Source organism: Microtus pennsylvanicus, chromosome X, assembly GCF_037038515.1.
Source record: "Microtus pennsylvanicus isolate mMicPen1 chromosome X, mMicPen1.hap1, whole genome shotgun sequence".
In the NCBI taxonomy this organism is placed as follows: Eukaryota; Metazoa; Chordata; class Mammalia; order Rodentia; family Cricetidae; genus Microtus; species Microtus pennsylvanicus.
Genome location: NC_134601.1, coordinates 87,549,497 through 87,561,744, shown reverse-complemented (window position 1 = coordinate 87,561,744; position 12,248 = coordinate 87,549,497). Strand labels below are relative to the sequence as shown.

General features: G+C 46.6%; 1 protein-coding gene across 5 annotated transcripts in view; it reads left to right on the top strand.

Moving 5' to 3' along the window:
• Positions 1 to 12,248, top strand: part of Eda (ectodysplasin A) — a 380,441-nt gene that overhangs the window by 364,134 nt on the left and 4,059 nt on the right. Inside the window, exons 4-8 of one of the 5 annotated variants that reach the window (XM_075957892.1) lie at positions 4,590 to 4,769; positions 6,239 to 6,273; positions 7,184 to 7,235; positions 10,268 to 10,392; positions 10,965 to 11,206. In XM_075957892.1, the coding sequence (XP_075814007.1) occupies positions 4,590 to 4,769; positions 6,239 to 6,273; positions 7,184 to 7,235; positions 10,268 to 10,392; positions 10,965 to 11,156 (584 nt within the window). In that variant the 3' untranslated portion in view covers positions 11,157 to 11,206. Of the gene's footprint in view, positions 1 to 4,589; positions 4,770 to 6,238; positions 6,274 to 7,183; positions 7,236 to 10,267; positions 10,399 to 10,964; positions 11,207 to 12,248 lie in introns of those variants that run through there. The other 4 variants (XM_075957888.1, XM_075957891.1, XM_075957890.1 and 1 more) reach the window with 4 other exon arrangements.

Genomic DNA, 12,248 nt, shown 5'->3' with positions numbered 1-12,248 from the left:
ACCTAAGGCCACTTATAGAGAAAAGAAACGCTACCTATAGAAAGGAATCAATACTTTGGTTCTTAGCCTAAAAGCTGTTTTTATTCAATTTCCCATATGATCAAAGATGATACCTCTTGCTTTGAGAATTCAATATCATTTTCTCTGTGATGAAGAAAAAGAGAAAAACTCTACGCTGCTGTGTCACTCTGTTCCTTTCATGTTTATGAAGTAGATAGACGCTAGCTGGAGTGATTCACTGTGCTGTCCTAGGTTTCCTAAGTCCACTGCACCTAACAGGAAAGTCGCCAGGGGCACATGGAGTGCTTGCTTGCCTGCCTGAAAAAGAGAATCCAAAGAGAAATCAGGTTGTAGGGATTAGGCAAATAAAACCACTCCTTTGCACTAAAAGAACCAACTATGAAATCAGTTTATGCACCTGTTTGTTTCTGGGTTCTGACATGAAAGGAAGACAAGGATAATGTAAAACTAGCGAGTTTCCCCTTAAAAATTCTTCTTTTTCTCCCTGTCTGTATAATACTAGAAATGTGTAACCCAAGGCTTTAGGTGTGCTGGTCAGATGCTCTATTATTGGACTACATCACTAGCCCTCTTTTACTTTCTTTGAGAGAGACATGATCTCACTTAGTTGTTCAGGCTAGCCTTGAACTCACTCTGTAGCCCAGGCTGACCTTAAGCTTAGTGATCTGCATGACTAGGCCTCCCGAGTAGCTTGGATTGTGGACCTTACAACTCTTTACCAGGGCTGTAAGGTAGCTCAGCTGTTAAGTGAGGACTTGGGTGTGGTCCCCAGTTTCTGCAAGATGGCTCACAACTTTCTGTAATTCCAGTTCCAGGGGATTATTATAATGCCTTCTTCTGGTTTCCTCAGGCACCAGGCACGCATGCAGTCTACACACACACACACACACACAGCAAAACACATAAAATAAAATAGTTAAATGTCAAAAGGCTCTTTAAGTGATTTTGTCTGTTTAGATTTAAGGAGCATTCTAGAGCATTTGCAAGCTCCTGAAACAGCTAGCTGCAGGGGTAGCGGAGCAACCCTCCGAGCACTAGAGTGCTCTCCCACTTCAGGTGCCCTTAGCTCCATGTCATGTCGATCGTGTCATCCTGCTGAAAAGAAAAGGCTGCAAATTTGCCCAGCTCTCTGAGACCTGACCTGAACAAAGTAAACACCAGGGAGCTGAAGTGAGCACGGAGTCCTTCTGCTTGTTCCCAAGTGTTAGCTGCTAGGATGTTCTGTCTTTTAAAAAAGAAAATTTGAGTTTCAAGTATTTGGTTCTTAACTCATCACATCTCTTCAAGATAGAAATTATAACTCACATCGTTGCCTAGCATTGTATGAAACATTATTGGGAAGAAAATTCACATAAGCCCTAAACATCCACTTTGTTTAAAAGTGATTTAGAAGCCATTTAATATGGATTTCCTTGGACACAGTGAGCAGGCACATACTTGAAGAGGTAAATTGAATTGTTCACTTAATTTTCACCCTTTAATGGAATTCTCCTGCTCCTGCAGCTCTCTCCCTCTCCCTTCCCATTGCACCCTTTCTTTCCCGCCCCCAGCCCCAGCCTCCCTTTACTAGCTTGCTTTCCATTCGTTGCTCTTTCAGCATTTGGAGCTCAGCTGAAAGGTTAGGGAAATGCCCCTTTGATGCACCTTAGCTTTGAAATGATGTGATTGTTCTTTCATCCAAGACTACACAGGGTGACTTTCTCAGTGCAAACGTCTCTAAGCTTTTGTATCATGACGTATTCTGTCAAAGTTAGGGAATCTAAAGAAGGAATTCAATCTCTTGATCCAGAGGTAATTTTTTGCATACTGTTCTCTGGCCCTAACTTTCTATAGGAATGAAACTATGAGGAGCTTCCTTGTCCAAGTGCAGGGAAGCAGAGGGCCAGCTGCAGAAGCAGATTCCAGTGGGAACTTTTTCTCTGACGCCTTCTAACATTTTCATAAGCGATCACTCTCTGTTTATACTGCAGCAGTTATTTTCTTGGACTGGAGGAGGCTCTGGATGGAATTCTTCTAAAATTACATTAAGCAATTATAGGGGACTCACATTCTTGGAGCTAAAGCTTGTGCTACCCACAGAACACCCTCTGGCTGGAAAATCTCTGCGAGGCCTAGAAATACTGGAACCCAGGACAGCCTACTGTGCATCCACTTCTATGCCTACTCAACTAGAAAATAAGGAGGAAGAAGCACAGCACGCATCCAACAGACAATAGTCAGTCTTTCTTGTGCAGTCACAGTCTCATAGAGACAGAAAGCACTGAGGCCAAGCTCCTCCTTTCCCAGATGGAGATGCTAAGGGTCAAAGTGACTCTGTGGCAGGGCTGGGGCTGACATTCTTGTCTCCAGAGTCTAGAATCCTGGGTTCTTTCCACTACACTAACTAGAATTGCAATTTGGGTGCCGAATAAGCCTAGTTTGGAAGCTACACAAATCCAAAGGGAGATAGTTTTCCTATTCAGCATCTTAAATTGAATATGTATAGAAACTGGGCAAATCCAATCTTAACTGCAAAACTCAGGGCAAATGCCATATTTGGGTCCTCTATGTCTTTAAGGCCTTCTTGAAGGAATATGCTCTTTCGTCTCTGAAGAAGAGTGTGGTTAGACATGGATGCTTGGTCTCTTTATAGGCCTTTCCTTGAATACTTGAGGGTTTTTAGACATGAACCATTATTCTTAAAGGAGGACCTGATAAATCATGACAGAATTTTCCAGACTAAAATGTCTGAGAGTTGGAACCAGTCAGAAATTTTTAAAGTAAAAATGTCCTGGTAGTTATTTTGTTGTTGCTGCTGTTGTTTGTTGATTTGGGGGGTTGGTTTGTTTGTCAACTTCACACAAGCTTGAGTTATTTGGGAAGCAGAGCCTCAGTTGAGAAAATGCCTCCATTAAATTGCCTAGAGGCAACTGTGTGAGGCATATTCTTGATTATTGATTGGCGTGGGCAGGCCCATCCCATGGTGGGTGGAACCACCTGGGGCAGGTGGTTCTGAGTTGTAGAAGAAAGCAGTCTGAACAAGTCCTGCAGAGCAAGCCAGTAAGCAGTGTTCCTCTGGGGTCCCTGCTTCAGTTCCTGCCTCCAGGTTCCTGCCTTGAGTCGCTACTTTGGCTTCCCTCAAAGGACTCAAAAAACAAGAAAAAAAAAACCTTTCCTCCTCAAGTTGCTTTTGGTTATGGTGTTTTATCATAGCAGTAGAAATCCTAAGACAGAAAGTAAAATATATATATATATATATATTTCAAACTAAGAAACTGTCTTGGAGAAGGTAACTGTAAGAGATTTCCAATCCTAGGACTTCCATTGAAATTCTAAGAGCATAGAAAGAAGAGAAAGAAACCTACCATAACGACCTACAGCCGTTTGCTGGGTCTGCTCAAAACCAAAAGCAAGTCTATAGAAGGAGCAGTTATGATTCACTTCCCATGACTGCGCCCTAGAAGAGATGGTAGAAGGACTAGCATATGAAATGGGAGGGCTGGGTTTGTTCTGGAAAGACAGTGAGGAGAAAAGGAGAAGGAATTGGTAGACCAGATAAACAATGCATTTGAGAATACAGCCTCTAATGAACATCTCTGGGAAAGTAGATTATTTTGCCTACAAAGATGGAAGTTGATAGGTAACCTAATATCTTTGAGTATATGAGTCTTATGTATATGGTGATAACTACTCTTTCCTGGCTACACAAAGAATAGAATGAAAGTTCAAATGGCCACAGGAGGGATTTCAGTTCAATATACCAAAGAACTTCCTAACAGTGAGCCGTGAGGGGTGATAAACACTGGAACATGGAACCAAGAGAGTCTGCAGAAATTCCTTTCCCAGGGATCCTTAAAAATAGAGTTTAGAAAGGTCAGCTGAGAAAGCAGAGCCTGCTGCCTCCTCATCAGGTCTGTCTCTGCCTGCTATTCCTTCTTTTCTGTTGTCTCTTGTTAGCTTCGGTCTCTCGCTCTCTCTCGCTCTTTCTCTCTCTCTCTCTCCACCTTCATCTCCAAACCGCCTTTTCCCTCCCCTTTTGCAGCCAGTGCTGCCCCTGTCCTGCCCCCAACCCCTGCACAATTGACTCCTGGCAAATCTTCCTGGAGCTGACGGTGTTCGTGGGGTCAGACTTCCATTATCTTTTGGTTAAGCACAGGTCTACCCAACTGCTTATGAAATGAAGCCCCACACTTATCAACACTCGTCAAATTCTAAAACGAACCGTCAAGGTACTAAGTCTGGTTTCCTAATAGTGCTCATCCTTTGGACCAGATCAAAGCCTCCTTTTTGAAGTTTGTCTGACCTGTTTTAGCATTTGGTCCCTCTCATCAATGTGGCACTTCTAATATCTCATAACCTTTTCCTACTGCACTGGGATCCTTAAGGGCTGTTTATTTCTGTGTCCTCAAATCTTCCCTGAAATGTGGGTCAGACAGAGGAGTATAAACATGTTCAGCTCTTTAGCAAAGACTCCTAGATGGCTGACCTTGTGTCATTGGGAGTCTCTACAACTCCTGAGGTTACACTTGTGACAGTACATTTTTAACAGTAGCTAACTCCAAATATAACACTGAATCCTGTGATTATAGGAAAGAAAGCAGGGCCCCCTGGGCCCAATGGCCCCCCAGGACCTCCAGGACCTCCAGGACCCCAGGGACCCCCAGGGATTCCAGGAATTCCTGGGATTCCAGGAACAACTGTTATGGGACCACCTGGCCCTCCTGGCCCTCCTGGTCCTCAAGGACCCCCTGGCCTCCAAGGACCTTCTGGTGAGTTCTCCTGTCTCCCACCCCTTAGAAACCTTGTCTGTACTTTTGTAGAGCAGAAGCAGGTGATCTTCAAACAGTGGTGATGTACAGTAAGAAATCCATAGTACAGTGGAGAGCTAGAAACTGAACAAGCTCTGATAGGGCCTGGCCTGCTCTAACTCTTGTTGAGATCAAGCTGTGCCAGACAGGCCATCTGTTCTTGCCCCATGCCAACCCTTCCATCACATTCTGTCTTTGGCTCTAGACTTCCATATAGTGAGCCAATAAACTCATATGAGCCAAAAAACAGAGATATGAGAGAGAGGTCCCGGCCATTCACTGGAGTTCCTGTACTTATAGATTTGGCCTACTCTGATTTTCAACATGGAGTGGCACATGATGTTTTATGGAAATAGTTTGTAAGGAGGAATGTCGGGGACTGGACAAAATGGCAACCCTGTTACAGTTTCTTCCCATGGACCCTTGAGAGTCGTTTCCCATTCGTGTGGACAGTAGCCACTTCTAGTCACATGGGTAGAAATTTATGAATCACTCAGGCTGTGGCTGTAGCAAACCCAGACACCAAGACCACTCTGTCCCTGAGCCAAATACTCCTCACACTACACTCCATCCTTAAATACCGTGCTGCTCATTCAAATGCCATCCCATCCCTTTGCGTCTTTCTGCTGGAGCCCAGCAGGGCACGCAACAGGTACAGCTGCAGATGTGAGGCTGCCTAATTAGAGTTGACAGGAGGCAGCCCGCCTGCACTCCTGCTAGTTGTTAGTTCCTTCTCCTGCTCCCATCCTGTGTCTTAGGTTTTTGAAGAAATGGACTCTTACAGCTGAATTCTCCAGGTCTAAAATTTCAGCCGCAGGACTCGGATTCTTTCCCTTATAATTCAAGCAGGGCTCAGCAGTGTTACCATGGCCACGAGAGATAAAGTTGCTTTTTTTTAATCCAGTCATTCCACAAATATTAATTGAGCAATTTCTGTGTACAAAGAACTATATTGCTAAGTGGTCCCTGGTCTCATAGAGTTTATGACCTGGAGTCTAAGAGACACACGTAAAGAAACAAAATCTTTATAAATGACAGTGATCCTTGTGAAGCCAGTAAGAAAAGAACAAAGGGCTAAAAAAGCAAGTGCCATTGTCTTGGGGACACACAATGACAGGCATAGCATAGCCTCTTGTTCTCCGTGGGTGCACAGTAGTACTTGTCTTGGGCCAATATTGGCTAGAGACCAACTTCGCTGCTGGGATGTAGACCCTCTGAAGATAAGGGTCAGGGGCAAGAATAGGAAGGAGAGGATATTCTCTCCCATTGACAGGCCCACGTTGTGCTGTGACTTCCTGCAGCTATGGGCCTGGAGAAGCAAATTCCTCCAGGGATGGCTATGGGAATCCTAGTTCTGCCCCTGGCAGCAGAACTGAGAGAGCGAGCAGGAGAAAAGAGCCCGGCACTGACTGCCCTGTCCTATTTTGCAGGTGCTGCTGATAAAACTGGAACTCGAGAAAACCAGGTTGGCTGGGGATCACTGTCTTTCTGGGGAGGAGGGATGGCCTCAGGCTTGGAGTCACCTTGGAGTCTACTCCCTATGAAATTCCATGAGGCTTTATGTTCTGTTGCCCTGGAGGTTCTGAGGTTTTTTCCCTGGCAGCCACTGCCAAGGTCTGAATTGAAAAGCTTTGCCCCAAAGATGTGCCTTTAGCTAAGGGAACAGAGTCTTGCCTGGACCATTCTACTCACTCCATGAGTGACGGAGGGTCACTACAGCCATGTTCAGTAGTCTATAAAGATTACCTGCCTGTACACCTAGGCCTCTGGCTTCCAAGCCACCCCAGATACCTGAAGGGCACTCAGACTGCCTGGACTCTGGAGCTGATAAGTTTAAGAGTATGTCCTTGAAAAGCAGCCAACTAGCTCTAGGCTGCGGCCAGCCTGGGCTTCCCTTTTAATAGCCTGAGAGGTTCCTTCCTAGTCTTTGAGCCTCCCAATCTGTCTCTTTTGGCAAGTTCTACTGCCTAGCCTGGCCTTGTCTCCTCCCAGCAACCACCCTCACTACTGTTATTTGGCCACAGTGATAAATCTATACAGTTGTATAGTCCTTGATGGCTTTGTGGGCAATTTTATATTCAGCAACTTATTAGAACTGCAGATGCCCTTGTGAGAGTGGCCAGACAGAGAGTCTTTTAATTCCCATTTTACAGTTGAGGAAATAATGCTCCGAGGCATCGTGTTTGGCTGAAGGGTCACGTAGAGCTCAGAGTGCTACTATTTTTCCCTGAGAAATGCAGCTGTTAATATCTCAAAACAGAGGAAAGGGATCAGAATTGGGACACAAAGGGATCTAGAAGCCAGAGGTAACAGTACAGGACTGCATGACATAGCAAGCAGCCACCACAGTGACTCTCTTCTTCTCATCCTCCCAGCCAGCTGTGGTGCATCTGCAGGGCCAAGGGTCGGCAATTCAAGTCAAGAATGGTAAGAATCAAAGTAGTCTCTCTCCCTACAAGGAGTTTCTCCCTTCCCTCATTCCCAGCCTCCGAATAATCAGCCAGCCTAGCTCCTCCCAAGTCCCTGAGTATCCTTGGCACAGAAGGGCATTTCCTACTCCATCGTGCCCTCTACTGGCTGTCATAAGTAACTGCTTTCACCAAGACAAGTTGCTGCACCCGAATTGCGTTTAGTTTTGCTTTTGCAGTGCAAGGGGGCAAACCCCGGACCTTGTGAATGGTAGCCAAGTGCACTACCATTGGACTGCATCCTCAGGCTCTAAATTGCACTTAGAATCCACTAATGTAGGATCTGAATAGGACTGGGGACATCATCTACCTAAGTTGTCATGATGGTTATGTCAGAGTCACCACGGAATATATATAAGCATTTTCACAAGTGCAAACTCAGGAATGTAGAACTATATTAAATAGATTATTTTGTCTTATTGCTCTGTACAGAAAATGGGTGGAAAGGGCGTTTCTCTCAGGGAAGGGGATATGTTAGTCTCTAGCAAATGTGAGACACTAGTGTCTATCCAAAGTGCAACATGTCAGTGGGGCCGAGAAATGCTGGTTTCATGTTATCCCTTCAGGTATGAGATGGGAAAAGAGAGTCCCAGAGAGACTAGGAATACCGAAACGAAGCATGCCGCCTTCTGTCTGCATGGCACCCTACAATTCCCAAATGTTTTATCTTTTGTTTCATTTGACCTTCACAACCACCCTATGATGTGGTATTGCAATTCTCCTTTCTTTTACAGACACAGAAACGAAAGCTCAGAGAACTTAATTAACTGGTCCAATATTTTGTAGCTAAGTTAGGAGATGAGATTCCAAACCACAGCTTGCTGACTCTTGGCACTGTGCTGTGCTACTTCAGTGATGTGTGTGTGTGTGTACACGCCACTGAATGATTAGGTTCATTTTCTTCCCCTAAAGAGACATGAACATTCATTAAAGAACAGTGCTTTGAAATAATGTCCAGTCTCCAGGGTGCCCAAAGCCTAAAATGCATGAACCCCCAGGAGTCTTGGGAAACAACAAGCCAGCCAAGATGCCAGATGCTTACAGAGCTTGGCATGGAAGGGAGGGGTTGTGAGCGGAAACAGTAAATAAAGGCTACCAAACCTGCTACTTGAGGACAGCTTCTAAGAATGCAGTCAGTCCTCACCTGTCTGTGCTGAGTTCCCCTAATCATCAGACTCAGCTCCTCCTTTGACTGCCACCTGAATACCCAGCTATCTTACTTAGACTGTCTGTTGCTGTGAAGAGACACCATGCATGACCACAGCAACTCTTATAAAGGAAAACATTTAGTTGAGGCTAGCTTACTGTTTCAGAGGTTTAGTCCATTATCATCATGGCGAGAAGCATGGCAGGGTACAGGCAGACATGATGCTGGAGAAGGAGCTGAGAATTCTGTATCTTGATCCACAGGCAGCAGAAAGAGACTATCTTCCACACTGGGCGTAGCTTGAGCATATGAGACCTCAAGGCCCACCCCAGCAGTGACACACTTTCTCCAACAAGGCACATCTACTCCAACAAGGCTACATCTCCTAATAGTGCCACTCAGCATGGGCCAAGCATTCAAACACAGGAGTCTATGGGGATCATTCCTATTCAAACCACCACCCCAGCCTAATAGCCTCACAAGTACAAACAGGAGCAGAGTAAGAGAAAACCCCGAGGAGCCCTGCAGAGGCTCAAGCTCTGTGGGACCAGGGTCCTTGGTGACCATAATCACCATCCATCTGGAAGAACATGGTCAGACAGGAACCAGATTTGTTTGGGTATCTAAGTGGTGGCCTTAATGCTCATTCTGTGGCAGAAGCCGCTCATTTTGCTCCCACTATCATAACAGAGCAAGACAATTTCCAGTCCCTCTGGGCTAATTCCAAGTCATAGTTTACACTGTAAGCCAGAAGTGAGGAAGGCAGCGGTGAGAGGCTACTAGACAGAGAAGTCCATAGACGTACTGGAACTGGAACCTACTACTAACCCAGATGGCCTCCTTTTCCCTCATACTCCAGAGAGGCAGACCTTCTGAGACTGGTCAAGGATGGATGTTTAAATCATAGTATTTTTGTGTGAAGAACAAATGGCTGAAAGAAAAAGCCCCTATGAGCTTAGGTTGCCTCCTCTTGTGGTTGGAAGGAAAATCTTTCCATGTGCACGATGGAAAGAGAAATATTCCTCTATCCTCCCAAGCTTGGGTCCCCAACTGAGTTACGGATATGAAAAGATGCTTTGCCAACGGTGCCTCATCTCCTAGGCACCTTCCCATATCCTCCTAGCTGGTCCACGGCAACCTGGCAAGTTATCCCCGAGTATCGTGAAGTTCCCCCTCACCTCCAGGGCCTGGTTACTAGTGGTTACTATCCCTAGCTGCCTTGGACTGTGAGTGATCGCCCCAATACCCAACTACCACTAGGTAGTGCTCCAGACAGATGGATCATTTGAGTAAGTGGTTTCCTGGTGCCCTCGGGAGGCTTCCCAGAAAGGAGTGGGTGGTGGAGGAGCCATAGAGAAGAATCTATTAAGAAGGTAAAAAGACACAAACCTCTGAGACAAGAGAGGAATTCGGGTGATACTGCTAGGGAAGTGAAATTGAATACTAAGACTTAGCCTGCCACTCAGTGTCTGGATTTTGCCTGTGCAGTCACCATAACAACAAAGAAAATCTGGTTCTGTGCTTACTCTCCTCTTGCACCATCACCACCTCGGAGTCCAGCTAGAAGATAAAGAGCCTTGCTGATGAAAAGGTCGAGAATGCAAGGATAAAGACGGGTGTGCAGATCCGGAGGTCCTGAGGCAGGCCTAGAAGCCACTTTACAAACAGTACACCTCTCCTGCCTCCAAATGTTCTTCTTAAAGCATGGCCCTTGAAACTTATGGTCACCAGAGCTAGATAGGGTTGGCAGGGAATGGGGGAGTGGTACTGCTTGGTATTTATTTGTTTCTGTTGCCCAGATTATCTTGACATGTACTGAGTGACTACCCTTCTCTCATACTGAGATCTTTCAGGTGGAGTGCTCAATGACTGGTCTCGCATCACTATGAACCCCAAGGTGTTTAAGCTACATCCCCGCAGCGGGGAGCTGGAGGTACTGGTGGACGGCACCTACTTCATCTATAGTCAGGTAGAAGTGAGTACGGTCTTAGGCCTAACTCTTCTTATATCCAGGGTGCAGATCTGGTGCAGGCCACCTAGGGGCACTGTGGAGCAAGCCAAGACCATCCAATGGCTAACTTCCTGCTTTGCTGGCGGAAGGGGTGGTGGATTCCACACTGGGAGGGAGCTGACGGGAGGAAAGACCAAGGGAACCTGTTTCATTTTTTCCCTAGCAAAATATGACTGAAAAACTGTAAAGAGACCGCTCCCACACCCTGCTGTCTGACTCCCTCTTGTAAGGGCCCCAGGCCCTGGTTTCCCCTCTGAGTTGTTTGGTTCCACAGACGGACCCATCCTTGCTCTGAGTTTTTGAAACTAAGCCCCAGAGCTGCCGAGACCCCTCCCCACAGCACTGCTAAGCCCCAGAGCTGCCGAGACCCCTCCCCACAGCACTGCTAGCTTGGGCATGACAATGACAGTGCTCCTGCAGACCTTCTCTCTACCTCAAAAAGATTTCTGACTGTCTTTCCTTCATCTTTCTCCCATCTGTGTCTGTCTCTTTCTGTTGTTCTTGCCTCCTTCATGACGTCATCCTCTCAGACCTTTCTCCCCTCCACTTTTGTCCTTTTCCTGCCCTGGGCCCACTCCCCACAGGTCTGCCAGTGGCCATCCATTTCCATCCCTTGTTGTGTGCCTGCATCAGGGCTGTCCTCAGAGCTAGAAAAAGTAGATAAGCCTGCAGGTCAGGGTTTCTGGGTGGCAGGCAGGAAGCCGGCAGATAAACAGGACTGAGGAGCCAACATACGGCTCTCAAGAGGAAGTCAGCAGAGAAGTTGGGTTAACAAACACCTGCCAGGCACACAACGTGTCCTGACATAGCTTGGTCCTGGCCCAAGAGAGTGTGGCACTTAAATACACTGTTTCCAGTCAAAGAGCCTCCAGAGTCATTTTGTTTTTGTTTTTGTTTTTTTTTTTTTTAGTTTTTCGAGACAGGGTTTCTCTGTAGCTTTTGGAGCCTGTCCTGGCACTAGCTCTTGTAGACCAGGCTGGCCTCGAACTCACAAAGATCCGCCTGCCTCTGCCTCCCGAGTGCTGGGATTAAAGGCGTGCGCCACCACCGCCCGGCTTCTCCAGAGTCATTTTGATGAAGTGATTTAAGGTGTCAGATGAAGGAAGGTCCCCACTCCTATACAACATGTGGGCATAACCTGTGGATTAAATTCCATTTGGTAGTGGTAAAAAATCAAAGCTCAGGATGGGATGTGCCGACAAAACGTAATGGAGGATGGAAAGTAAATTTCTGGACCCAGGGGAGGATTAGAAATAGCCCGTATGAGCTAAGAAAATCTCCATGAGAGCAGGCCGTAGGTTCGTACTTCCTCCTTGGCCTGAGAATGAAGTTAGGAGCCTAGGATTTGCTATCTCATTTGTATGAGCTGGCTCTCCGTAGCTCAGGACCTGCGTCTCCAGCCAGCCAGTGGGAGGGCCAAGGTGTGCTGAGTCCAGAGAGGAGTGCAATACCGGAGCGGGTGTTGCAAGCTCAGGAAGTTTCTGTTCGCAAGCTGGAGAAATGGGAAGTGATTACTGTGAGCTCCCTCAGGCATCACAGATTCCTAAGTGCTCTCCTAAACAGTCTTCAGAATGGGAAGCGGAGGGTAGTGGATCTGGAGTGCCCAGTAAGCACTGAAAGTGTGCAAAGCAAAGCTTCGTGCCAGGGCTAGGGAGCCAGGCCAGTGAAATGGAAATGAGGCTCAGTTCTTGGACTCGAGCAGTCTGTAAGGAAGGTTCGCTCAGCCCCTTGAGCTCATGGAGTAGGAGGACAGTGATCCTGTCACCCTGCTGTTCCTGTTGACCAACTGGCACCACCCCCCTGCGCAGGGTAGA